The sequence below is a fragment of the Aulonocara stuartgranti genome, assembly GCF_965226115.1.
Source record: "Aulonocara stuartgranti genome assembly, chromosome: 7".
NCBI classification, from domain to species: domain Eukaryota; kingdom Metazoa; phylum Chordata; class Actinopteri; order Cichliformes; family Cichlidae; genus Aulonocara; species Aulonocara stuartgranti.
In genome coordinates this window covers 6,897,621-6,924,550 of record NC_138945.1, presented here as the reverse complement: position 1 = coordinate 6,924,550, position 26,930 = coordinate 6,897,621, and the positions used below count along the sequence as shown (strand labels likewise).

Sequence of the window (26,930 nt, the reverse complement as noted above, 5' to 3'; positions counted from 1 at the left end):
AAGTTTAACTTATTTTGTATTGAAAGACAGACTTTAAAGAAGATTCTTATTTGAAACTGGTGATAAAATCCAGGTCAGATACAGTTACATACAAGCATACAGTACACACTACTGCTCAAAGGTCAGAGGTCAGCTAGAAAAGACCCTGATTTTAATAGAAAATTGGCTTTAATGTAACATCACATGAAGTTTATCAGTAATGTTTCACAGCTTTAATCAAATCATTCATCATCCATAAGTTGTGATGGAAAAATGTCTGCAAGCGTGCAAGAGCCCATTTTTAGAGACAATCATTCCTGTGTTATAATGCTCATTGACGTTTATCAGGTCAGACGACCAACAGATGATAAGAAATATAATCTTACTAATTTATTAGAGTTGAAAAGTACTTTGCTAAGCAAAATTCAATGAGGTTAGGCTGGAGATTGAGACGTTAACATAAAAGGTTCAGTTGGTGATGCATGAAAGAAAATAATTTTCTTCTAAAAATCTATTGGAGAATTCTGATTGTAAGAAATGAAAAATATTCAAAGAGTGAAACTGTTTCACACAGTAGAAATTTGTATTCATCGTTTATATTGGGGTTTTTTCTGATTTTAGTGTTTATTTGTGAGTGTAGTTTTTATTTGCATGATTTTATTCTGTTTGTATCACATTGTTTCAGTGTGTTATTTTACATTGTTTTAATCCACTGTGGATTGGCTGGCAATGGGACAAATTAGCTGATAGAGATCACATGTTGAGGCATGGGTGTGTCCAGAGGTGTCCTTTCAGCTTTTTAAAGGTCTTATTAAAAGGAAGCAAGCTGAGCACTGGAAGGAGACAGGCCCTAGATTGGAAGAGGAACGCATGAAGGCCAGGTGGAAAAGAGAGAGCCGCTGCGTGATCGTGGGGGGTGCGATGCCTCGTCTGGAGACCGGTCAGCGTGATGTGGTGACCCAGTCCCGACAGCAGGAACGGCGACAGTAGGAGACAACGCATGTGATTGACATCAGGGCAGATGTACACCACTGCCTGCATTTGTCACTAGTGTCTCATTGTTGTTCACTGGGTGCAGCCATGTTGGGAGAGGGTCGCCATGGCTATAAGCCAGGGCAGCTTCCGGGATGATGGTCAGCCAGAGAATCCCCCGCCGCCCCGCCCTCTCCTCCCTGTGCCGCAAGCAGCAGGCGACCTCGCAAACGGAGGGCGCCCTTACTCCCAGCAAATGGGTGATAGAAAACCGATCGGTGCCTGTACCATTCCCAATATGCGCTGGCTGACGTCGGGGCAGCATGAGTACGAGCAATTTTATTTTTTTTTTCTCGCCGATGCCCATGATGCCGCCCCCCACCAAGATGCCGCCCCGGGCAACCGCCCGTGTCGCCCGTTTAAAGAACCGCTACTGGCCGCGGTGGTATCGAGCGACGGACTCCAATGCAGAATGCGAACTGGGCTGGGATGTGATGGGCCCAGTGGTGGGATTTTTGTGCATGAAGAGAATTGTATTTTTTGCCAGTTTTAGAATAATCTTATCCAGTCTCAGTGGGAATTTTAGCATATCGAGAATATTTCATTATATACTTTTTTTCTTAGTATCTGGTTTGTTCTATTCCTGCTGTCCACCTCGTGGAATAAAAATGAATGAAACAATACTTTCCTGTCAAAAACAATATTTTAGTCAGGGCTAGCGGAAAGTTTCATATATATCATGAACATCTTTCCTCTTTGTCTTCCTATAGTTTAGTTTCATTTTCTTACCCCAACCGGTGGAGGCAGATGGCCCCTCCCTGATTCTGATTCTGCCGAAAATGGAGCTTTTCCTTCCCACTGTTGCCAAGTTCTTGCTCATAGGGGATCATTTGATTGGGGCTTTCTCTGTATTATTGCACAACCTTTATCTTACCATATATTTCAAGTTTATATGTTGTGAATTGGCTTGATTTAAATCAAATTAAACTCATTCAATTAAAACCAAATATAACTTGTAATCGAATCTATTCAAATGTAAAGTCCTCTTACTCAATTTGGACAACTAGCACTGAAAAATACACTGACATCCTCTGTTTCCCAATTAGCAGATCAGAGGTTGCTGTTTTATTCATGACTCAATACTTGAATGGTTTTAATAAACATTTAAAAAGGACATTGCTTCATTGTCTGATTCATTCTTTGTCTGTGTCAGTCCTTAATACACACACGTATACAATAATTCTAGTTGCCATAGTCTCCAGAGACGTGCTCTGTTTTCTCATACTTCACTGTTTACCTCATTCTGCCCAATAAAATGTACTAATTTTTGTAAACAATGACTTGTTTTATGCCATTAAAAAAACTGTCTCCATATGAGGACGTACTTGAAAAGAAAAAGTCACCACTTTGCATTTTACAAATCAAGTAAACAAACACGGGGCTATTTATCATATAACTAACTTTTAGGTATGTGGGACAGAAGGATAGGAGCTTTAAATGTGCCTCCATAATTATTCTAGAGTCTTTACAGTGTTCAGCGCCTGCTGTGATTTGGTGCTACATACATAAACTTGAAGTGAATTAATCCACCTGTTCACAGGAGATCACAGGAAGATGACACCAAACATCAGAAGATCTTATTGTGCGCCACAGTAAAAGGCTGGTTTCTTGGGGCTAAAAGCACATAATAAACTACAGCAGAAGCTCACATAAAGCAGGAAATAAGCAGGCACCACTTGATCTGCTAATGCACGTTTCCCACTTTTATTGTTGCCTCATTCACTAACAGTTTAATGGTGCAAGATTACCATACACAGAATTAGGATATCTGCATGAGACATCTGGGGTTAACTGATATTAATTGTCAGAGGAGGAAGGTGGAAAATATCATGGCTAGTTTTGTTTGAAAGGCATCAACAGAAAAACACACACAGAAAAAAGTGATGAGGTGAAGAAAGACACAATAAGTGTGCTGTCGTTTTAGATGTCAGCAGCTACTTTGTATAGTCCTATATCTCTGGTATTAGAAACAATTTAAATGAGTTAAAATACACCTTTATTTTGATAGAGTTCAGATGGATGCCTAGCATGACTAATGAGTATATCCTCCAAAAAAAACAAGACTTCTAATTCACTCAAACCGCTTTCTAATAAAGAGGAAGCACTAATGTAACTCACCTCCTCAGTCGAGCTGCAGGGGTTACATTTTAGGTCTCCTTTTCCTCCCCCCCCTCTCTCTTACATTCAAACCCTCTCTCAGTTCACACTAGAACAGGCCGCCACACCATCATTTGGTTTAATATGAGTGAAACAACTAAACCGCACAGACTTTATTTGATCAGTTAGGTCAACCTTTTATTAATATCAGGGTTCATGCACATCCTTCAGGGTCAAATTCAAGCACTGTTTAAGCACATTCAAGGTCCATTTTCAAGCTTTTCCAGCACATTACCAAAAAAGAAGAAAGCATGTTTCACTTTGCATCACCTCAGTAAGACCATGTAGAAATTTAAACAAATCATCTTAGGTCGACTTAAATGTCTTTTATGTCTGTTTTTTGTTAAAACAGAGAAAAATGCACCTCACAAAATACTGAAAAAGGAAACGGTTGCCTTACATGCATATAGTGTACAAACTCAACAAACACGTTCCTCTTAAAAATTAAGATGTGCAAATGTGAACAAATCAACTTGTTAGAGATCTTCATCTCCCCTGTAAATAAACAACAACCCAGAAAACAAGAAAACTGCACCAAACACCACAAACACCAACAAATTAATGTCTTCTCATCAGATATTGAAGCTTCTTTCCTGTGTGACATAAAAAATAGGAGACAGATGTTTGTTTGTTTGTGTTCTTTTTAACTAGTTAAGCACCCACGCCCAGAAAAATGGGGACATTTCATTTTCGAGCAGGAAGCTCCCCCTTTTTGTTACCCTTTAGATGAATAGTTTTTTAATTAAATGCATATTCTTTCCTAAATGTTATCTTTTATAAAAAGTAGGATAATTAAAACAAACTTGTATTGTAGTTCTATTGCGTAGAAAAAAAACTGTCTTGTTTTCTGTTGTCTGTTATATAATATTGGGGATGTTTGTGACAATTAATTTCTTAATTAATCAACTCCAACATGTTTCCAAGAAAAAAAACAACCAATTCCAAAAGATTACGCCGCCTCTCCTTCCTGGCGTGGCCGGCCAATTTCCCCAAATGGCGTCGTCTCATCCTTCCAAAGGGCATTAGAGGAGAGTAGGAAGGAAAACTACCATCTCCAGAAAAAAATGCAACAAATTGGAGAAGAGAAACTTCAACTGGAGGACAAGTGTAAGGCAAGGCAAGGCAAGTTTATTTGTATAGCACAATTCAACAACAAGGTGATTCAAAGTGCTTTACAGAGACATTAGAAACAAAAACAAATAAAACGCATGATTTAAAATTGATTAAAACAATCAAACAAACAAACAAACTAATTAACAAACAAACAAACAAAACAGTATATAAAATCAAAACAGATAAAATCAGAACAGTAGATAAAATCAGTAGTTAAAATGTTAGTTTTGAAATTTAAGCTTAAAAGTGTGGATTTGGTGCTTTATTCAAATGCAGCTGAGAACAGGTGAGTCTTCAACCTGGATTTAAATAAACTGAGTGTTTCAGCTGATCTGAGGCTTTCTGGGAGTTTGTTCCAGATATAAGGAGCATAAAAGCTGAATGCAGCTTCTCCGTGTCTGGTTCTGACTCTGGGAACTGATAAAAGACCGGATCCAGATGACCTGAGGGATCTGGAAGGTTCATACCGGGTCAGGAGGTCACTGATGTATTTTGGTCCTAAACCATTCAGAGCTTTATAGACCAGCATCAGAACTTTAAAGTCTATCCTCTGACGGACAGGCAGCCAGTGTAAAGACCTCAGAGCTGGACTGATGTGGTCCACTTTTTTGGTCTTAGTGAGGACTCGAGCAGCAGAGTTCTGAATGAGCTGTAGTTGTCTGACTGATTTTTTAGGTAGACCTGTAAAGATGCTGTTACAGTAATCAAGCCTACTAAAGATGAATGCATGGACTAGTTTTTCCAGGTCCTGTTGAGACATCAGATCTTTTATCCTTGAAATATTCTTGAGGTGATAGTAAGCTGATTTTGTTATTGTCTTAATGTGTTTTTCTAAGTTTAGGTCTGCATCCATCACTACACCCAAATTTCTCGCCTGGTTTGTGGTTTTTAGATGTATAGATTGAAGTTCTCTGGTGACCTGTAATCGTTTTTCTTTGGCGCCAAAGACTATTACTTCAGTTTTGTTTTTGTTTAGCTGGAGAAAACTGTGGCACAACCAGTCATTAATTTCCTCAATACATTTACCAAGAGCCTGTACAGGGCCTCGGTCTCCTGGTGACATTGTGATATATATTTGTGTGTCATCTGCATAGCTGTGGTAGTTTATTTTGTTGTTCTTTATAATCTGTGCTAGTGGGAGCATGTAAATGTTAAACAGAGGGGGTCCCAAGATGGAACCTTGGGGAACTCCACATGTGATACTTGTCTGCTCAGATGTGAAGTTACCTATTGATACAAAGTATTTCCTGTTTTCTAAGTATGTTTTGAACCAGTTTAGTACAGTTCCTGAGAGACCTGCCCAGTTCTCCAGTCGTTTGAGTAATATGTTGTGGTCAACTGTATCAAATGCTGCATTGAGATCCAGTAAAACTAAGACTGACATTTTTCCACTGTCTGTATTCAGACATATGTCATTAAACACTTTGGTCAGAGCGGTTTCAGTGCTGTGGTTCTGTCTAAAACCTGACTGGAAGGCATCATAGCAGTTATTCTGTTTTAAGAAGTAACTGAGCTGTTGAGAAACTGCTTTTTCAATGATCTTACTTAAAAATGGGAGATTTGAGATCGGCCTGTAGTTGTTCATTTGTGTCTTGTCAAGATTGTCCTTTTTCAGTATAGGTTTGATTACAGCAGTTTTTAGTGATTCCGGAAACACACCTGACATTAAGGAAAAGTTGACGATCTGTAACAGGTCTGACTCTAAAGTCTTTGAGACCTTTTTGAAAAAACTTGTTGGCAGGACATCTAAACAGCAAGAGGAGGAGTTCAGTTGACCTAAGATGTCCTCCAGGTCTTTGCTGTTAATAGGGTCAAACTGTTTCATGGTGTTTAAACAGTTTTTCGGTGGACACAGTACATATCCTGGATCTGCTGTTGATGTACCAATTGCTTGTCTAATCTTTTGGATTTTTTCTGTGAAGAATTTGGCAAAGTCATTGCAGGCCATGGTCGACTGAAGTTCAGCTGCCACTGACACAGGAGGGATTGTTAGCCTGTCAACTGTAGAAAATAAGACCCGAGCATTATGACTGTTTTTAGTGATGATGTCAGAGAAGTAAGACCTCCTTGCACTCCTCAGTTGTAAATTATAATTGTGAAGTTTCTCTTTATAGATGTCATAGTGAACCTGGAGGTTTGTTTTTCTCCATCTGCGCTCAGCTTTCCTACACTCTCTTTTTTCATTTTTCACTAGTGTGGAGTTTCTCCATGGAGACTTTTTCCTTCCAGAGATAACCTTCACCTTAATGGGAGCAATAGTGTCCATTACATTTAACATGTTAGCATTGAAGCTATTGACGAGCTCATTGACTGACCCTCTGGACAGATCAGGTGTTAATGGGAAGACCTGGTTAAAGATCTCACAACTGTCTTCAGTTATACACCGTTTTGTGATCACTGCTGTTGATATATTTGTGTGGGCTGAGATTTTACTTTCAAAGAAAACACAGTAATGATCAGACATGCCCACATCAGACACAGTAATGTGTGAAATGCTCAGGCTCTTGGAGATCAGTAGGTCAAGAGTGTGTCCTCTATTATGTGTGGCCTCTGTTACATGCTGAGTCAGCCCAAAGTTGCCCAGAGTGTTACTCAGGTCTTTAGTCCCTTTGTCCTGAGGGTTGTCCACATGGATGTTAAAATCCCCAACAATAATTACACAGTCAAAATCAACACAGATCACAGACAGCAGTTCACTGAGGTCATTAAAAAAGTCTGTGCAGTATTTGGGAGGCCTGTAAACATTAAGAAACACAACTTTGGATGGGGCCTTCAGCTGTAAAGCCACATATTCAAAAGACTGAAAACTTCCAGGAGATAGCTGCTTACATTGAAATGATTCATTAAATAAGACAGTGACCCCTCCTCCTCTCCTGCTCACCCTGGCCTCACTGATAAAACTGTAGTTAGGAGGGGTCGTCTCGATGAGAACAGCTCCACTGTTACTTTGGTCCAACCAAGTTTCAGTTAAAAACATAAAATCAAGGCTGTGTTCAGTGATTAGATCATTAATTAAAAATGTTTTCCCAGCTAAAGATCTAATGTTTAATAAAGCCAACTTAAGTGTTTTAGAGGCATTACTTGTCCCCTCGTGTTTGGGAGCAGTCTGTGGCACACAAGGTATGTTTACTATATTTAAAGATCTTTTAGAGTGTAGCTCTCTGTGTTTTGACCAGGCCACATGTCTCCTTCCGTCACCTGAAAGTACAGAGATTTTAAAACCTTCTAGTAAACAGGGTCCCAGCTTCTCCTGGGAAAAGTCACCACTGCCATAATCCTCGCAGCCCGGACCCTCCACACATCACACATCAGACTGCAGGGACAGAGCATGAAGGTGGTAAGGAGGAACTAAGGGGGGCGAGGCTGGGCAATGTGGCTTCGATTGCTCTGTTGAGGGTGGGGCTCGATGGCGAACCTTTGGCTGCTCTGGTGGGGGGTTTATGGGGGACAAAAAGGGATTGGGCCGGGGGGTAGATCTGAGCCCAGCATTGACCCGCTCCATCATCTCCTCAGTGAATTTCAGGTGTGGGGAGGAGGGAGAAAGGGAGGGGGAGGAGGGTGATGGGGGTGATGGCCTGTCAGGGGTTTGGGGGACTGGGGAAGATCGTGGTCCCTGGTCCTGGTCCTGGTCGTTGGTGTTGTTGAGAGAGTTGGAGGCAAATAGGGACCCCTCTTCTAGCCTCAGATGTCTCTCCTTTCTGAGGCTCTTCCTGGGTGGGGGCAGATGGAGCTCCTCCTCAAGGTTTCTGCTGGGCTTTGTCTGTTGTTGGAGTACTGTTTGTTCCTCTTTATGAGATAACTCCTCGTTTATCTCAGCCTTGGCACCAAGCACAGATGGATGACGTATGGAATAAAATAAGTTGGAGGTGAACAGTTTCACCCTTGACTTGTTAAAATTAAATCCATTTTCTTTAAACAGATGCCTGCGTTCCCAAAAAATATTAAAGTTGTTGATAAAAAGCACTGAGTGGTCAGCACATGCTGATATAAGCCATTTATTCAGTGTAAACAACCTGCTGAATCTCTCGTCTCCTCCTCTGACCGGCGGTACAGGTCCACTGATGAATACAGCTGCATTCAGAGAGTTTACAGTATTTAATAATCCAGTAAAGTCCCGTTTCAGAACCTCTGACTGTTGTTTGGACACATCGTTTGACCCTGTATGCAGAACAATGTTTGTCACAGTTGGATATTCATCTGCAATTAGAAGAAGAATTCTCTCCTTCAGGTTGTTGACCATATCGTTAGGAAAGCAGAGGACTTTAGTGTTCTTAACGCACATCCTTTGTACATCCTTTACGGCAGAGTCACCCACAATCAGAGTTTCAGGCCTAGCCTTGAGCTTTCCCTGTGGCCTTTTACTTTTCAAAAGATTTTCGGACCTTACTTCGCTACTTTTAGATGGATGGTTGTCCGATAGAGATCCAGGGTCCTTTGATAGTGGAGCAAATCTGTTGTGCAGTTTCACATTCAGTTGTTTTGGAGGTTTGTTGTTAACCTTCCTATTCAAGTGTAGACGAATGGAAGCCCAAAATAAAGAGCTGGAAGACAGACAACAGCGCCAGCCGGACATAAAAATTATTAATGAGGGCTGGGGAATCAAGTTTACTCAGACCCGAGAGCAAATTGTGCACCTCATTAAAGAAAACAAGCAATAGAGTGCAGAACTAAAACAAATGACCAACCAGCTCCAAGACAAGAAAACGATGACTGATAAGATACAATGGGATCTCCAATACATGGACCGAAGGAATCAGCTCCTCCAAAGACAGCTCCATGAAGCTGTGGAAGAAAAGAAAGAAATCCTCCAACAGAAGGAAGAGCATGACAAAAAGCAAAGAGACATGCAGCACGAACTGAAGAGCATGCAGGAAAAATACCGAATGCTGAAAGAAAGCCTGGATGAAACACTGCGCCAACATAAAGACCTTCTTCAACAGAAAGAGCAACAACAAGAAAGACTGAAAGAAGGAAAACATATTGTCCAGGACTTTGAGTCTAAAAATCTATTGTTTTGTAATCAGCTGGAGGACAAAGCAACTAAAGTGGAAGAAGAAAAGGACAAGTTGGAGAAACGCTGCTCACAGATGCTCACAGGGATTTTGGTGGAATTCAATAACTTGAAGCGTGAAAACACTCAAATGCAGGCACAAAAACAACAACAAGACAAAATACGTGAAGACTTGCAGCTCACGCTCCAAGAAATCCAGACAAGAAACGAGCAGTTAGAAGACAAGCACAAAGAGGTCCAACAGAGAAATGCAGACATGCACAAGGACAAGCTGATACAGGAGGCAACATCCAAACAACTCAATGACAAGCTTGAAGAACAACAAGCAACCTTAGAAGAGGTGGAACAAAGATGTGAGAAACTTGAAAAGCAAAACACAGAAACAATCGATGAGTTGAGAAATCTCATCCTGGAGAAAAAAGCGCTCGTGGAAAAGTGAATGAAAAAAAAGAAAAAATGGTTCCACTTGTTCCGGAGGAGAGACGCTACTGCTTCCTCACCTGATGTAGCCTCGTCTTGCTCCACCTCTGTTAACCCCCCCCAACCAGTCCCGGCAGTTGACTGTCCCCTCCTGAGCCTGGTTCTGCCGGAGGTTTCTGCCCGTTTAAAGGCAGTTTTTCCTCCCCACTGTCGCCTAGTGCTTGCTCAGAGGGGATTGTTGGGATTTTCTCTCCTCTGCCTTTTTTCTTCATTTACTTGTTTAACTTTTTTCATTATTACTTCGTTTTACCTTGTTTCTTTATTTACTTGCTTGTTTAACTTTTTTTTTCAACTTATCTAAAAAATAAACCAATTGAATTTATCCTTTGAGTATTTTTCATCTCATCTTTACAGAATTTTTCCAAATAATTTTCAAACATTCAGATCTGTCTTTTATTTTCTTCTTGAAACCTCTTAAATGGTGAACTAAAAACCCCGGAATATGGTTTGAAACATTGTTTCAGCTGAAACTGGCATAACATGCTTGAGTGAGAGTGAGTGAGTGAGTGAGTGAGTGAGTGAGTGAGTGAGTGAGTGAGTGAGTGTGTGTGTGTGTGTGTGTGTGTGTGTGTGTGTCAGAGACAGGTGCCAGGGTATCACTAGTTAGGTCATCATGTTTAGGCTCATTCACTCCAAAATTATTTAGGCTAAATCTTTAAAACAGTGTCATTGCATACACATTTTCAATTCACTCCAATCGCACAAATGCAGAAATAATTATTTGCAGTATCTTATTTATTATGAGATTATGTCATGACTGATCATTTGCACCCACACCACCAAAAATGGGAGCAAATCGAGGAGATCATGTTTAATCGGTTATAAGAAAAGGTCAGAAATATAAGTGCCAACATGAGCAGTGTCCACAGAAACCTCTGAATCTCAGCTCAAAGCTCAAATAAACCATTTCTACAACCACCAAACACAGCAAAGACACCAAACAGTTAAAAGAGCAGTGACGTCACCATGAATCTGTGGTCAGGTAATATCCATATTTTGATTGATGATTTTCTGGAGTTAAATGTGAACATATTTTCAAAGGTGTTATATGCTATAAAATACTTTTAAATAAAATAATCTCTAATTAATTAGGTGTGGGAAATAAAAAAAATCTCATTTTTTATGTTTGAGTCACAGTAACTTCACTGGGCTCACATTTTACTGATTCCATTCTTTACTCGCATGTTTTAAACGCTTACAGCACTTTCACAGGTTTTTATATTCTTTTGAAAATTCATGTGAACTCAAGCTGTCAGAATTGTAATGTAAGCTTTGATAATTGTCCACATTTGTCATTTTGACGATTATCCCTTTATTTTAATGAATACAGCAAACAGAAAAAAAACTAACAAATTAACAAACGCGGCTCCTAATAAGACAAAACCTGATGATGCTGCAAAACACAGTTAAGTGAGAGGAGGCTGTAAAATGGAATAACTGAAAAAGTGGCAGTGTACAGAGGTGGCGTTCCTCACCCTCTGGGTATCCGTAGAGGTTGTCAACAAAGTTGGAGATGGTGTAGTCGAACTCCGCAGCTGAGATGCCGTCGTTGTCCTCACTGTCGTCCACAAACTTCAGCCCCTCTCCCTGGTTCACTCCTATCAGGATGTCATAGTTTAGGAACTCCCCCTGGTGGAGAAAATAAGGAAGAACATGCTGAGTGCTGGAACAGAGCCTGTGTGCATCACAAGTCTACAACAGGAAGTGCAGCTGAAACACAGCTTTGGGAATTGGCAGCATTTCATTTCCCAGTAAACAAAAAAAAACATTAGCTGTTGGCTAAAATCCCTACTATAAACTGTAAATACTACAAATATGTGCAAAGAGCTGCAAACTAATATATATACATTGCAAACAATAAATACACATTCCAAAATAAAAACACCTCTGCACATGAAGTGGAAACGTTTGCTTTTGCAGCGCTTCGCATCAACATGTATATGAGGTACTTTTGAGATTTGATCTGTGCATAGGTGCATCTTTGATGTGCAGCTCAGAGATCCACAATCCAGCACGTTTCTGTTTCTCCGACCGCCAGGCTGCTGACCCGAGGTCACGTAAGAGCTTTATTTTTTATCTAAATGTAACAGACAGTTGGTAGCTCTCCTTCCACGCATTTCATACCACACAGCAGGCAGACTTCTGGTTGGTTGACCAGAGTTTTTCAATGTCTGTCTGCATTAACACATCTCGAGAGGCATACGTGCCAAAGAGCGGAATGTAGCAGCTGCAGCACGGCACACAGAGCAAATATTTTCATGGGGTAGTATCAGAAATAAGACCTTTGAATATGTAGTCCCTTTAACTTCTTTCCTTCTATTAAACCCTTTGACAAACAGCCATCCAGTGTCCTCTGACATGTGCTCTTATCATTTGTTCCTGATGCTCAGATACAATCCTGGACTCAACATATGTGGCTATGTCTCTGTCCTTGCTATAGATATGTGTTAATGTGCAAAATAAGGTTAAAAAACTTAAGAAATAAATGCCCTCTGTTACATTTCATAGAAACCTTCATGGTGGAATGATTAAAAGCATAAGAAAAAAATAACAATGTTAAAATAAAAAATATGAACACAATGAGAGTTAGATGAAGTTTTGATTCAAGAATAAGAATAAAAAAATGAACACATGGTTCCCTGTGATGCTGCTGAACACGAGTACTTCACTTCAGAGATTTCAGTCAACACTGGTGTGACAGCGAAGGGAGTCATGGGACTACATCGTAATCTGTCCTGTGGGCCATTTAAAAGCAGATTTGCTGGCTAACCACTGCTGTCAAAGCAAAACTAAAGAAACATTGCACCTTCATTCCTTTTTCCTTACGTCCTTCTAACCTTTTCTTTGAGTCTTAACAACAAGAGTGTAAAGTTAATAGCAGTAAATGTCAAGGCTTTCTGATTCTCAGTGAGATAGAGCGAGCTAGAGGAGCAGAGAGGAATGTGTTAAATGAGGGTTAACTACCACACTGATCCCAGAACAGACCGCATGTACAAATCAAGTTCTCTCTTTAGTTCGTTTTCATCCTCCTAGTCCTCCTCATCTCCTTGTAACCCTGTTTTTATTCCTTGGGATGAAAAAGCAAAAAGGGGCCCGAATCTAATCCTGCAGGAACAATCGGTCATTGTTTGTTTTTTAAACTGCTGAGATATGAAGCGATCCTCGCTTGTTTGTCTCTAGTTAGTCTGCAGTTTTTATGTTAACACAAATGCATGAGTATTTTACTGACTCACTAACTGACACTGGCACTATCGGCGGTTTAGAGATGGCGTATGTACACAGATTGAGGAGGATCTAAGTATGACGTGGATGACAGAGGAAATCGGGCATGGCCCTCCTGTCAAAGTTCATTCCCACTTTGAGTTTTTGTTTCACAGACGGTTCAGCCTGATGTAAATTCACTGCCAGAAGAAAAATACCCTATAAATCTATTAGCAGCTATGGTTTAGGCAGCAGAGCGTAAACTAACACGTCACTTGGAGATAACTGTAGATTTTTCCTTCATGGTTTCAAATGTAAGCTGGCTGATTTGATTCATTTTTGTTTTTGTTTTAAACTGAGCAAACCTGGTCTTCTCCTAAGGACTGCTGCAGGTATCATGCAAGCATCTTAATTTAATAAAAAACCAACAACAACAAAAAAAAACCCAAAATAGAATGAAACTCATTTCCGGAGACAAATAACACTGATAGAGACATTTTTTTGTACAGATGATTGGCAAACGGAAAGTTTCTAAAGAGTCGTGCACACACAAGTAGACTACTACAACATGCTACTTAGTTAGGGGAGTTTGGGAATGACAACCAAGCGGAACAAAATTAGACCCAAACATTGTCATCGAAACAAAAACACAAAAAGCTGAGGGGAGGGAATAGAGAGGAGGAAAGCTGAGCTGGAGGCGGGGTTGCTGGAGGGAGGCGGGGAGGCAAAACTTAAACGTTTGAGTCGCATGAAAAGAGACTTAAGCCACAAGTCTACTTACAAGAGAAAACTGTCAAGAATCACAATGATTAATAAGTTTTAACACTTGGTATTTTCGGTATTTTCAAAGGCTTTTCAGAAAGTCTATGACGTGTTCAGCAGGCCATCAGACTGCTGAACACGTCATAGACACCTCTATGGGCTCAAAATGTGGTCATAAATATTTTGTACTTGTAAATCGGTTTTGTACTTGTAAAAAAGATTTGTATGTGTAAAAAAAATTTGTGCGTGCGTAAAAAAGATTTGTATGTGTAAAAAAGATTTGTGTGTGTGTAAAAAAGATTTGTGTGTGGACTTAGCCAAAAACCCCTGCAAGTTACAACTACGAATTTTGACCCTATTTTTCTTCCTTTCATCTGATTGGTCAATGTCATGTCAATCACAAATGTAACAATCCAATCAGAGAACAGATGGGTTTGGCTGTCGGAGGGGCGCTTTTTTGAACTGCAGGTCCTTGAAGGGTAATCTCTATATAAATATCCGATAGTAGTTAGGTCCCCTTACTTTCAGCAGCTGTTGAAAGGATAAAGTTGTGGTATGTCAGTGGTTAGAAATACCATTATTACTTTAGGATTAGTGTAACACAAAGTCAGGGCTGACCCAGGACCATTGCTGTGAGTCACAGTGCGCAGCATAAAAGTCCTTTCACATCGGACGCAGGCTGTGCTGCTAATGCTAATTGCTAACTAAAAGCAAAGGATCCAGAATTTGTTGCTGGCTGCTGGGCTCTGTGGGTTTTTGCAGCAGCTCTACCTGTACTAGATGCACCTGCTCCTTGTCGTTTTTATCTCTGACTTTATGTGAACTACAAGAGTTTGTGGTTTTTTTTGCTAGTTCTTCAAATGTTCAATAAAAACATGTATGCTAATTCATAAAGAAGAAAGCTTTGTAATGAAGACTGTCATTTCCAAAACACTGCCCCCCCCCCCCGGCCGGCAAACAACCACAAAATGCTTCCCCCATGAGTTAGAGCGAGGCTCCACGAAGCTTAGAAAACCCTTCTTGGACACAACAGATCTGAAAAGAAGGGATTTTATTCATTTATTTATTTATTAAGCGAGCGCTTGTTTTTCTGAGGAAGAAGCAGAGTTGGTTTGTTTCCAGCTGAAATCATCCAGGCTCAGGAATTTGAATCAATCCACATCATTTCTGCTTGAACTAGAGAACATGAGTATCGACTTACATTTGGTCTGTGAGACACATGTCATAGTGACAGTATTTGGGTTAATATGGCATTAATCACCCTGGTCGCATTTCTTCAATATCAGGCACAAAGTTCAGGAACTCGTTCTTTGCAGCCCGCGCAAGGTAGGAGGTCTCCAGAGTGGGAACCATCGGGAAGTTTTCATAGTCTGAGCAGGAGGGACTGGAGGCACGTGAGCTGTTCTTAGGGGTCCTTTAACACAAATCACACCAAGTTAGAATCAAATAGATAACCTGTCAATAACCGTTTGCAGATCGAGGTCAATGTTCCTAAAAATATGTTTACTTCTGGCCCATTGAGCCTCAGCGGGAGTCCGACAGAGAGGGGCAGGTAGAGGAAGGGGTGAGGGTGGCACTGCTGAAGCTCGTCACGGATGGATCATGTCCGGTCGGTGAGATGAGAGAAAGCTGAAGTGAAACAACAGCAGGACGAGGTAGACGTCAATATAGGAACTCCCTGATGTGACACAGAAAGGCTATTTTTTTTAATTTATTTGTATTATTTCTCACCTTGCAGTCACTGATGCTGTTCACCAGCTGGTTGTATTCACTATTGAAGGTGTGTGTCAGAAGGCGCAGGCACTACAACACAACAGGAACAAGACCGATCAGCTCCAAGCAGAGAAGGCAGCAACAAGAACGCCCACTAAGCCGACGTTTTTCTCACCTTGGTGGCCAGCTCCTTCTCACGATCCACCAGCTCTCGATGTCGGCGGAATCGTAGCCGCTGCTCTCGCTCGGCCTGATGGCGCTTTCAAAGGTGGTGCTGGAGATCTGCGAGGAGACGGAGGTGGACGTGGACAGAGTGCTGGAGCTCACGCTGGGGGACAGAGACTCACTCAGGGACTTGGTGGTGGGAGCTGTTCCCACGGGAGCCGCCTCTCCCAGAAGGTGACGGGTCTTTTCCACCTGGAAAAAAGATGGGGGCGAATGTGAGGTGGAGAGAAGAGGGGAGGGTTAAACTTTTTAGAATAGCACTTTGGTCTTCGAGTTGAAAAGTCATTTTTCCCTCTACGATATTAAACAGAGATTTATTTCTTTATGAATCTTTTAAGGCCCCACCTCCTGCAGCTGCTCCATCTTCTCTAGCTCCCACTGGTGCTCTAGGATGAGGATATCTCCTCTGGGCCTCCAGCCAGCGAGGCTCTCCTCTCCACGCACGTAAGCCACTGATGTGTCCAGGAGCTTCCTCCTCCTCCTCTGCATCCCTGCTCAGGACATGAGCCCTCATGTTTCATGGCCGCTCACCTGGGCTTCCAGTGTCAGACGTCTTACACAAGCTCAGCTCGTAGATCCCAGTCACTCGGTTGCTATAATGAAGCAGAAGTTATGAAGAAGGAAACTTTGTAACAGGGCAGATATCTTTGATTGTGAAACAGAGATGGCCACAGTACAGCAGCCCAGATTTACCAGTCAGGAGTTTTGGAGTATCCAGTCCCAAAGAGGTTCTTGAGAGAACGGGGTGGGGAAATCTTGGCGTCTCGGGAGTAAAAGACCGTGCAGTTTGGTGATAATGGCAGGCTGGATGCAATGATCCAACTGCAGAGAGGCGATAAAGGGTGTGTGTTAGACACGATGACATCAAGAGACTTAAAAACACGTACAAACAGGTACAACACGGCGGAGCAGCGGCTGACAAAGCAAAGGAAAGGAACCCAGGGCAGCACAGAGTTGGGCACGAGGGATTTTACAGCTGAGGGGGAAAACACTGATCTGGAAACGTCTGAGTGTTACAGAGGATATACATAGCACTGTGGTTCAGTGTCACACAATCACAAACAAATACAGAAAAGTACTAAAAAGGGTGTTGCCTCCAAAGATCGCTTTTACTGGTTTGGAGCTTAGGAGGCTTAATAACGACAGGCATGAATGAAGACAGATCAGAACAGCTGTTTTATCACAGCATCCAGTACCAACACAATCTGAATCGCAGCTGAATGTCTAAAATATCAAATGTCATTTTTTGGTCCATCAGCTACAGCATGAACTGCTTAAAGTGAGAAGCAGCCTAAAGCCCGACAGATTCATCTTTCCAGACTGAAAATATCTCAGAGTGAACCAAGTGTTGCGTTTTCAGTGTGATCTCACAAAGTCAAATCCCTTTAATGATGTTCTGTCCTGTCTTCCTCTATCAAAAGCACACAAACACTATAAAACATTGTTTCTGTGCTTTGGGGTTTTTGTTTTCTGTAGGCTGCTCACCTACAACCACCTCATGAACATCTTTCCAATGGAGCTCGCTGCCCTTCTCGTGGATGAGGGTCACTCTGATCCTCCGCTGGATCTCCTGCAGCAAACATAACAGGAGCTCAGGATCACAGTGAGCACAGCTAGAGCAACATTACACTTTAAAAGAAGATATTCAACTGTGTACAAAGGAAGCAGTTACCACTGTGTGAGTAGCTCAAGTAGTAGCTCGTGGCTCAAGAGTTGGGAGTTCGCCTTGTAATCGGAAGGTTGCCGGTTCGAGCCCCGGCTTGGACAGTCCCGGTCGTTGTGTCCTTGGGCAAGACACTTCACCCGTTGCCTACTGGGGGTGGTCAGAGGGCCCGGTGGCGCCAGTGTCCGGCAGCCTCGCCTCTGTCAGTGCGCCCCAGGGTGGCTGTGGCTACATTGTAGCTTGCCATCACCAGTGTGTGAATGGGTGGACGACAGGTTGTGTAAAGCGCTTTGGGGTCCTTAGGGACTAGAAAAGCGCTATACAAATACAGGCCATTTACCATTTACCATTAATAAGAAAACAACATGTGCAGCAGGTAGGTACCATGACAGGGCAGGCCTCCACTGTGATCCACGATGGCTGGGATGTACCTGTGCATGGAGGGAGGAGGTGACACAACATCCCAACTTATAATATTCTTCCTGGAGATAATTTTTATGGTTCCTTTAAAGCTTGTGCGTGAATATAACACTCATCACACACATTTGGTGATGGTGTTCAACTTGGTGGCTGCAACTGGCGCACACACGCACACACACACACACACACACACAAGCTCAATGTTATCAAGCTGGAATTTGTCTGAATTTAAGAGAAGATGAATAAAGGTGAGGAGTATTTTCTACATGCTTTGGGTGACTAAATGGAGGATGGATAGGTGATGTGAAAACACTACTGACCCTTTATACTGAGCCAATAGCTCACACACTTCTATTAAATCTGTCTAAAGAGCCAGTAATCACAGAGGATAGATACTGGAAACAAACTGAAATGTTAGGAGGAACTAAATCACACATTACAACACCAGTGGCAGCACCCTGCTGTCTCACACATCGGGATCACGGTCCTGTTGAAATGGGCTAATCGCTAAAGCTCACAGTTGCATTCGTCTATACTCAATATGATCGAGAGGAATATTATTACACTTGAAAACTGCTCTATTCACGTCTTCTTTTGCTGTGAATGATATGTCAGCAAGGTGCAGCACTCATAACCACAGCAGAGCTTTACCGTGCTACCGCCTGCAGACACAGAGCACTATAAGAGCACAGCACGACTCTAATCACTACAGCACCAGCATCAAATGTCTGGCTCATTAGCTACAACAGAGTCCACTGTACCAACCATGATGCTTGGGGACAGTTAGCACAGGGTCACTGGCCACTGGGAGGAAGGGGAAGTGAGAGAGCTGGTCAGCCTCGTCCTCCAGACTGGCCACAGCAGAGGACGCCAGGGAGTTGGCGTGCTCGGACAGCGTGTCCAGCACTTTGCCGTTCACATAGCCGCTCACAAGCTAGCGGATCAACTCTATCTTACGGGTATAGTCTGGATGTGCGATATTGATGAACGGTGAGAGAGATGGAAGGAGAAAAGAAGAGGAAGGAGGACAGAGTTGGGTAAGAGGATTATATAAATAAGAGATACATACATACATATCCAAAGGAGGTGAGAAATGACAAGGGAAAAAAAGTGGAAGGTCACATGAGGCATGCTTATGTAACAAAAAATCAACATAAAATTATTGATGGCAAAGAACACATTGAAGTGACATGGAAACACTCGCCTGGTTTGGACAGAGGCATGGGAATAGGATAGTACTTCCTGGATGCTGTTGGAGGACTCTTGACATAATAAAAATACCTTTTATCTATATATGCATATAGAATTAGCCAATGTGATTAGAATACAATCGTTTACAAAATCTGCTGCATTAAATATGAATTATCACTGCACGACTGGATCTGCTGTTTGACCCCCACCAACCTGGTCCCGTCCTGATATTCTAACTCTGTAATATGCAACTTCTGTCAGTGTCCTGATACTGGGAACTGAATTTCCCGGAGGAACCACCTGAGAGATTAATAAAGTTCTATCTAATCTACATCGACAACAGAAAAAGAAAATCTGCTGCTTGCAACAGCATTGTGTTAGAAGCATTTTTACTGGAGTGAATGCATTTAACTGTACTTGCATCATCTGTTAAAAGTACTTATATATTGCAATAAGACTGCAAAAAGCAAAGGGGACTGAATTCTATAGTATGTGGTATGTGTATAAGGTGACACATGTATGCAGTTTCCTGCCATAATGTAAACTTGGAATCATCACATATCTACAGGTATTTGTACTGAATGGAATGAGCTGTGGTGATTAAAAGCATTAGCAAAAGCATACTTACTAGTAGTGGCCTTTTCTTCTTAGGTCTGGATCTCGATGCCTCTGGGACTGAAGATCACAGCCAAGTCACCAGTTTCATAAACAATAAACAAACAAAAAGCAAATAAACAAAACACTTTCAGAGATCGCACAACTTTGGTTTTCATCTTCATATGATAATGTTCCTTGAATCAAATCTACCATACACACTCTACTACAGTGTATCAAACTAGTCTAAATACTTCCACAAACAATGACATACCCATCTTTGTCTTTTTGTGGCTTTCACCAAAAACTCTCCCCCTGCTGGATCCTGTGTTGACGTACGTGATTTTGGGAGAAAAACAAAAACAAAATCATTTTAAATGGTTACATTAAATGTAATAATATCAACATTCAATAGATTTGACTGTACATGTATCAAGTGGTGTAAAATACATGTTCCTTGATCCTTGGTCAGGGAACATAAATTACTGTTGTTTCAGCCATCAGGTACTCCTCTAAAATTCAGCCTGGACTCCAAATATAAAGCATACAATACATACAAACATACAAATTACCTTTGCTGGTCTTGTTGCCTGCGTGCTCCACTTGCCCCTCTGAAGTGCTCAGTGGGTCATCCTGTCCCTTGTTGAGCTCAATCTTCTCCATCACATTCCTCACTTCCTCCACCTGCGTGGTCCTCCCCTCCCGTGCCTCCATAATCGTTGCCTCCTCCTGGTTGTTGATCATTCAAGTTAGTTTACACAATGGGTCAAACTTTTAACTTTATCCTGCTTTACGCCTCCTGGTTTGTAGCAGACTAAGCCTGGCAGGAACAGGAAACAAGTGAAAGAAAACTGGCGAGCATCCTGGAAGGAAAACTTAATCGGACATAACAAGTTAAAACAGTTTGCAAGTTTCAAGCCAAACTGCTGAATCTACCGTCCAGCTTCTCCTTGATAGCGTGACTCTGTGTTGTTCTCCTTCATTCTTCTGTCTCTGTCTGTCAAATCTCAGCGTATTATAAACCAACTGTTGTCACCCTCTGCTGGTCAGTGTGCTGGCTGTTTTCTCGGGAATCTCAACCACAAGAAAGTTTATGCGAACGAAGCTAAAAAACCTGTGACAGTTTGTGAAACGTCATTAGCAGCAGTGAAATAAGATTCCAAAAGTTAGTGAAATGATAGAGGCTGTCTTATGCTGGAAAAATGCTTCTAGCACAAAGTGGCCCAATAAACTGAATTTTTTAATACAGAAATACATCTAATGATAAAAAGACAAGCAGAGAATTCATTGTCTATTTTCAGTTGCAGAGCTGGGATGCTCGTCTCCTCATGGAGCGCTTTCGAGCTGTGAAGTGTCCAGATATCAGCGCTCACCTGGCTGGTACCAAGAAGGTTCAGCAAGTGCTCCCCAGACCTGGAGTCCTGGACAGATTCTTCCCAGACCAGCCTCAAGCTGTGCAGCAGATCCGAGCGACATTGGCTGACCTCTACACTCTAGACATGGTGAGAAAAAGGGCACGGTTTTTTCATTGTTTGGAAAATTTGGCATTAGATAATCCTCACCTGGGTGTTGCTGTTCAGTGTAAGCAATATTGTTTGCATTTTATTCCTCTGATTTATTTCTCTGTGGTTGCGCTCGTCTACAGGGTCCAGAGAGGGACAAAACAGTATCAGTGGCCTTGTCAGCAGCAGAACGGTTTGTCTTGGAGTCTCAGCGAGAAGGAGGAGGTACAGCGGGGGGATAGAAGCATCTTTAAAAATGTTGAAAACTTCTGTTTATTGCTCACCATTTGTTAAACTAGGGAAGTTTAAGCAGTGCATGAGTGGATCTGCACACACATGCAGCATTTTCTTGCATTCCATGTATGAGCTAGCCTCAGTCAAAACAGTGACGACACATACATGACTGCCTGCTGTTTTGCATTACTGTATATCTACTGTGATTCATGCATGCTGTACTGTGACTGAGATAATAGTGTATATGAGACACACTTGACAACAACATTGATCAGGATGTGAAAAAGCTACCAGATACAAGTTGTCAGCAGGGCCCTATTTCAGGAAGCCGGTTTAGAGCTAAATCTGAGTAAGTATACCCTGAGTTAACGAAAACTCTGGGTTTTCGGTTTCACAAAGCGAGTTTAGATTAATTCTGAGCGAGTTACTATGACAACACACTCCGTGAAGCTAACCTGCCCCCTAGCAGGTTTACTTCAACTAACCCTAACTTTCTCCGCCTCTTTGTCGGAAACCTGACTGTAGGAAGTGTCAGACATGACGTGCTCCTTCCTTGAAGAGCCAGTAGATGTTGAAGCCCAAATTCTCCGCAGAGCTCTCCGCCGGGAGAGAGTGATTAGAGCGCGTTTGGACATTTTATCATTTCCTGATGATTTCCTGTGTGAACGTTACCGTTTTTCAGCACAATCTATAATTTATTTGAATAACATCCTCAGGCCTAATATTGCTCATGTGACACATCGTGGACATCCTCTCAGTTCTGTACATATTATTCGTATTGCACTTCGGTTTTTTGCAAACGGGAGCTTTCTGTATAATATTGGTGACGCTGAGCACGTTTCCAAGGCTACCGTCTGTCGGGCAGTCAGGAATGTTACAGTTGCACTGAAACGTCTCCTGTACTCGTTTGTGATGTTCCCCGGTCATAGACCCACAAGATTTATCAAAGAGGGATGCCACAAAATTGCAGGTATCAGGATGAACAAAACTTAATTCATGATGTGGTGATATTTGAACTACTACTTAAATTTTACATTTATTCTCACGGTTCCCAGGCGTGATTGGCTGTATAGATGGCACTCACATTCCAATCATTGCTCCTTCAGTAAATGAAGGAGACTATGTGAACAGGAAGTCTTTCCACAGCATTAATGTACAGGTACATAGTTCCCTGTAGCATTTCAAACTAACAAATTATTTCATTATAGTAATGGATGCTAATTTGTGTTCTCTGCACTGTGAAGATCATATGTGATGCTGCCAACATTATCACAAATGTGGAAGCCAACTGCTCAGCCTCTGTGAGTGGTGGTGGTGGAGGACCCCCACCTGTTTTTCAGGCCTCCGCTTTTTTTCTGTTGGCTATAACGGGTCACATTTGAGCATACAGAGTAAGCAAATATGTACTTGTAATGTGCTCAGATAATTTCAATAAGTGCTTACAGAGGGGAAATTAATGTAGCCTCTAACTGCAATTGATTTATAGGACAAACAGACCAAGCACTATGGCTCATAATACAATTACACCTTACCTGTTTGGACTATATTTTTATATTTCATTTTTACTTGCTGCCAGGAACGTTTGGGGCCTGTTGGGTTGCACCTGCGCTCAAATCACATCACAAAATCAAATGTATGAAATAAAAAATAAAATAAAATATAATAAAATAACGTGTTAAATGGGTGGAAATCCCTAGATCAATGTTTAAATTAACACTCACGCATTGACTCTGTCGGCCATGTTTTGCCATGCATGCTCCCTTTCTTTTGCAGCTGAGGCTGTGTTACTTTTTTTCCGCAAAATTTGCATGTTATCGCCCACCCCCGTGACATCACGCTCCAAAGCCCTATACTGCCATCAGAATTTCGGCCTCAAGCGCTGTAAGATACATTGACCGCACCTTCTTTCCCTCCGTCTCCATGGTGACTCGCTTAATCTGTGCTCCACTAATCAGGGCTTTATGTATCCTCGTGCGCGCGCTTAACTTGGGGTTAAAGCAACTCCACGTTGATTGAACTAATTGTTATCAGCCTTTCTGAAACCGAATATTCCGAGTTGGACAGTTCGGGGTTACTCAACCCTGCGTATCGTTTTTCACTCTGAGTTTTCTAAACCGGCTTCCTGAAATAGGGCCCAGGTTATGGCTGACTAACCACCCTGCCTTACATCACTCTGGGTTAATACTGTAAAAAGCAATCATTAGTTTGTAATATCAGATCATTTGTTTTGATAAATACATAGTCCAGTATCAGGGTTCATATGAGCTATTTTAGCAGTAATTTTACACCTCCACTATGATAGTATTTAGCTGTTAATCATGTTAGCAAGGAAGCTCGGGTTTGTAATTCATTCATAATTTAGCCACGCTGCATGAATTTGGATGATACGATTTTTGAAAATGGCAGTTTCATTTATGGGGCGTTTATAAAATCGTATTTCTTAGGCTGGCTTTTAAGGAAGGAGAAAAGGTATGTATCAGTTGGCTGGGAAGAAAGATGGAGGTGGAAAGGATGTGCGAGCTATGGGACAAAGTTGCTGAGACTAGGTTAAAAAGAGGTGAGGATCAGTGAGCAGGAGTGTGGCTTTGTGCTGAAAAGAGCACAACAGATTGTCTGGAGAGAAGGTGAAGGAAAGTCAGCTGAAGCAAGACAGTTTGTGGAGTTTGTGTCGGACTGTATGTTATGCTGGGAGCCTGGGGATTAGTGGACTTTGATTCCAAGTTAATACTAGTTAGTGTTTCTCACTGGTTTTTGGGTGGTGGAGTAAAAGGGATTGGTTGGTGGCTGTTTCTAATGTTAGCCTTTTCTTGGTTTTCTTACAGGCAGGGTAAAGACATGGTGATGAATGAGTGTGTGGACCGTCTGCTGAGGACCAAGAGCTCAGGACAGTCAGACGGGGGCGTCGCAGCAAGAGTCACCATGCTCCACAATCCTCTGCTGTTCTGAGATGTCACACTCCTGCCTGCACATACAAACCACAGTGAAGTCAAAGTTCCACCTGCGCCTCAACCTGTTCTTGCAAAAGCATGAAAACTGACAGAGGTGAGACAGCAGAAAAGTTTTTGTTTATTTTTTTTTTACTAAGTTAAGGAATTAAGTTAAGAAGAGTGATTAAATAAATTGTTTCTTGCATTTTTGGTTTAATGATTGTGTTTAGGATTATTTCAGAAACATGTTTAGAGGATCTTTGTAAGCCTGTATTTACTTTGAAAGAAGGGAAGCACTTCTTCATTCTACAGAAAAGGTGACACATTACAGATGAGTTCATAAAAAGTGTCACTGTCACTCTTTCAGGGCTCTGTCACTTTTTCTTTTTTACTGGAACAGCATGGTAAAGTAGGCCTAGGCTGCCATCTTGTGGCAGTGTGTTGTTACTACAACATATGAAATTGTGTTTCTATTGGAAATATAATTCAGCACCACCGAGCCGCTCTCTCAGTTACAAACTGAACCTGTTTTTTAGACATAAATTACTAAGTACAGTGAAGCTTTTGGTTTTGTAAAAGTGTTTCTTATTCTAAATGCATGTTGATTTTTATAAGGGTGAAGAGCAGTTAGCAGTGCATTCACGGACATCTTTAAACTATTAAACGAAGAATCTTTGGTCATGATGTCATGAACTAGAAACGTGAGCTCCAGGTGAGACTGCACAGAAGAACAAGTGTCCTTAAACTGCATCAACTGATGACTTCTTACAATTTTATTCTACTGTGTGTTTTTATCATTGAACGTTTCTGTCTTTGTGTACATTTAACGCAGACACTAAAGCTGTGCCAGAATGTCATGCTGAAGAGAAGGATTCTTTTAAAATGCATGGGGGAGCAAGCGAGTCAGATACCAAGGGCACAAAGATGAAGCAGGTCTGATCGGAAACCGTTTATTTCCAGGCCAGGGAGCACAAATAAAAACACCCTTAAAAAACGTACACAATAAAATGTTATCAATAACTAAAATCCCCCAGGAATAAACAAACCCGATTCTAAAACTAGTAAAAATACAATTTTCTATGTTTACTAAAATCCCCTGGTCTAATTATGCCACATGTTTATTATGGGTCCACCAGCAGGCCAGGAATTCCTTTTTTAGAGCGGAGTCAACGCCAGCCTCGTCCCCGGCAGAGGAGGAGAAGCCTCCAATCCTCCTCTTGTCCCTTCACTGGGTCCATCGCATCCCAGCCCAGCTCGCGTTCTGCATCGGAGTCCGTCATGCGATGCCACCACGGCTGCTCTCGCGTCAGGGCCCTGTAAAATAACAAACAGGGGCCAGAACGGTCTGAGATCATGGTGGTAGGCTTGTGATGGACACACTTTTCATCCCTGGAAGACCAACATGCAAGATAAATACAAAGTTCCACTGTGTGACATACATATGCTAACACAAGCTACTGTAACTTAGAGAAGCTCAGCGAGAAGAGTGAGAATGTTCAAAAATACAGCCGCATCAACAACATGAACAAATATATTACCAGGTCACAATTACAGTGAGTCCGCAAAACGTTCAGCTTCAGTAGGAGACTTGAACGTGTTAGTGATGCTGTTGTGAACTACCCGAAGCTGGGCCGGGTAGTGCAGACTGCACGTCGCTCCGGAGGCGCTAAGCTTTTTCCTGACCGTATTGAAGGCCATCCGCTGCGCAAGGACCTAGTCGGGGAAGATGGACAGATTCTCTCCATCGCAGCTCAACGGTGCACGTTGGCGTGCCAGACGCAGGACATGCCACACGTCTTTGTCATGATGCAACTTGGCTATGATAGCCCTCGGTCGCTGGCCAGCCGTTGGTTTTGGTCTAAGGGTGCGGTGTGCCCTCTCCACTTTTATCGGCTTAATAAAGTTGTCTTTCCCCAACACATCCAGCAGCAGGGATGAAACAAAGTCCGCCCTTACCGCCCTCAGCACCTTCCTTCACTCCAACAATCCTAATGTTGGCCCGACGCGAGCGCGCCTCCATCTGGCCTAGCTTGCCACGCAGGTTATCGGTGGCCGCCATTAGTTTCTTGCATGTAGCTTCCAGCATACAAACACGGCAGTCCAATGTAGTAAGCGACTCATCGATAACATCTAGACGTTGTTCGGATGACCGGATATCTGCCTGGAGCTTAGACAGAATAGACTCAATTGTGTCAAGGCGGGTCTCCATAGAAGTTTTTAGGCTAGCGATAGCTGCTAATATGGCGTCGGTGCTCGCAGAATTTTCAGCTACTGCTTTCTGGCAGTGTGTTGCGTCTTTTTAGGCGGCATGTCGTCCAGTATTTATCGTAGTCGATGCAAGGCAGTAGTGCTGTTGACCAGTTAAGTAAAGATGCAGGGTGTCGCGTTAAATTGTTGGAAAATAAGAAGAAAAGTGCGGAGCTGAGAAGAGTGCGTCCTACTCCATCAGTGTACACGAGCGCCCCCATGAAGTTTAACTTTTAAAACACTAACCGAGGCCTGTAGTGTATATGGTTTTTCGTCGTTTCTCTGAGCATCGTATCGCCTGATCTTGGGAATTTCTCAGGACATCCACCTCTGGGAAGACAGGCAGCGGTCTTAAATGTTGTCGCTGTAGATCTGGATGTCAAATTGTTTGGAAATTACTTTATAACACTTTCGAGGTAGAGAGGCAGCGATAGTTGTGTCTGATATCTCCGGCGCACACCTGAATGCTCCAGACAAGC

General features: G+C 42.1%; 2 protein-coding genes across 5 annotated transcripts in view; one reads left to right on the top strand and one right to left on the bottom strand.

Annotated features, from left to right (window-relative positions):
- Positions 1 to 14,789: 14,789 nt before the first annotated feature.
- On the bottom strand, positions 14,790 to 20,143 carry LOC309710536 (kinesin-like protein KIF1B). The gene is made up of 9 exons (XM_082540113.1): positions 20,114 to 20,143; positions 19,816 to 19,866; positions 19,576 to 19,622; positions 16,367 to 16,495; positions 16,205 to 16,266; positions 16,019 to 16,164; positions 15,624 to 15,865; positions 15,467 to 15,538; positions 14,790 to 15,364 (listed from the first exon to the last, which is right to left on the bottom strand). Exons 6-8 carry the CDS (start codon positions 16,160 to 16,162, stop codon positions 15,523 to 15,525), a joined length of 402 nt encoding a protein of 133 aa, XP_082396239.1. The 5' UTR covers positions 16,163 to 16,164; positions 16,205 to 16,266; positions 16,367 to 16,495; positions 19,576 to 19,622; positions 19,816 to 19,866; positions 20,114 to 20,143; the 3' UTR covers positions 14,790 to 15,364; positions 15,467 to 15,522.
- LOC309710535 (glutathione synthetase-like) overlaps positions 17,782 to 26,930 on the top strand; it is a 30,441-nt gene continuing 21,292 nt past the window's right edge. Inside the window, exons 1-7 of one of the 4 annotated variants that reach the window (XM_082540111.1) lie at positions 17,782 to 18,793; positions 20,843 to 21,043; positions 21,187 to 21,268; positions 24,100 to 24,319; positions 24,820 to 24,916; positions 25,037 to 25,137; positions 25,341 to 25,502. In XM_082540111.1, the coding sequence (XP_082396237.1) occupies positions 18,740 to 18,793; positions 20,843 to 21,043; positions 21,187 to 21,268; positions 24,100 to 24,119 (357 nt within the window). In that variant the 5' untranslated portion in view covers positions 17,782 to 18,739 and the 3' untranslated portion in view covers positions 24,120 to 24,319; positions 24,820 to 24,916; positions 25,037 to 25,137; positions 25,341 to 25,502. Of the gene's footprint in view, positions 18,794 to 20,842; positions 21,044 to 21,186; positions 21,269 to 24,099; positions 24,320 to 24,819; positions 24,917 to 25,036; positions 25,503 to 26,930 lie in introns of those variants that run through there. The other 3 variants (XM_082540110.1, XM_082540112.1, XM_082540109.1) reach the window with 3 other exon arrangements.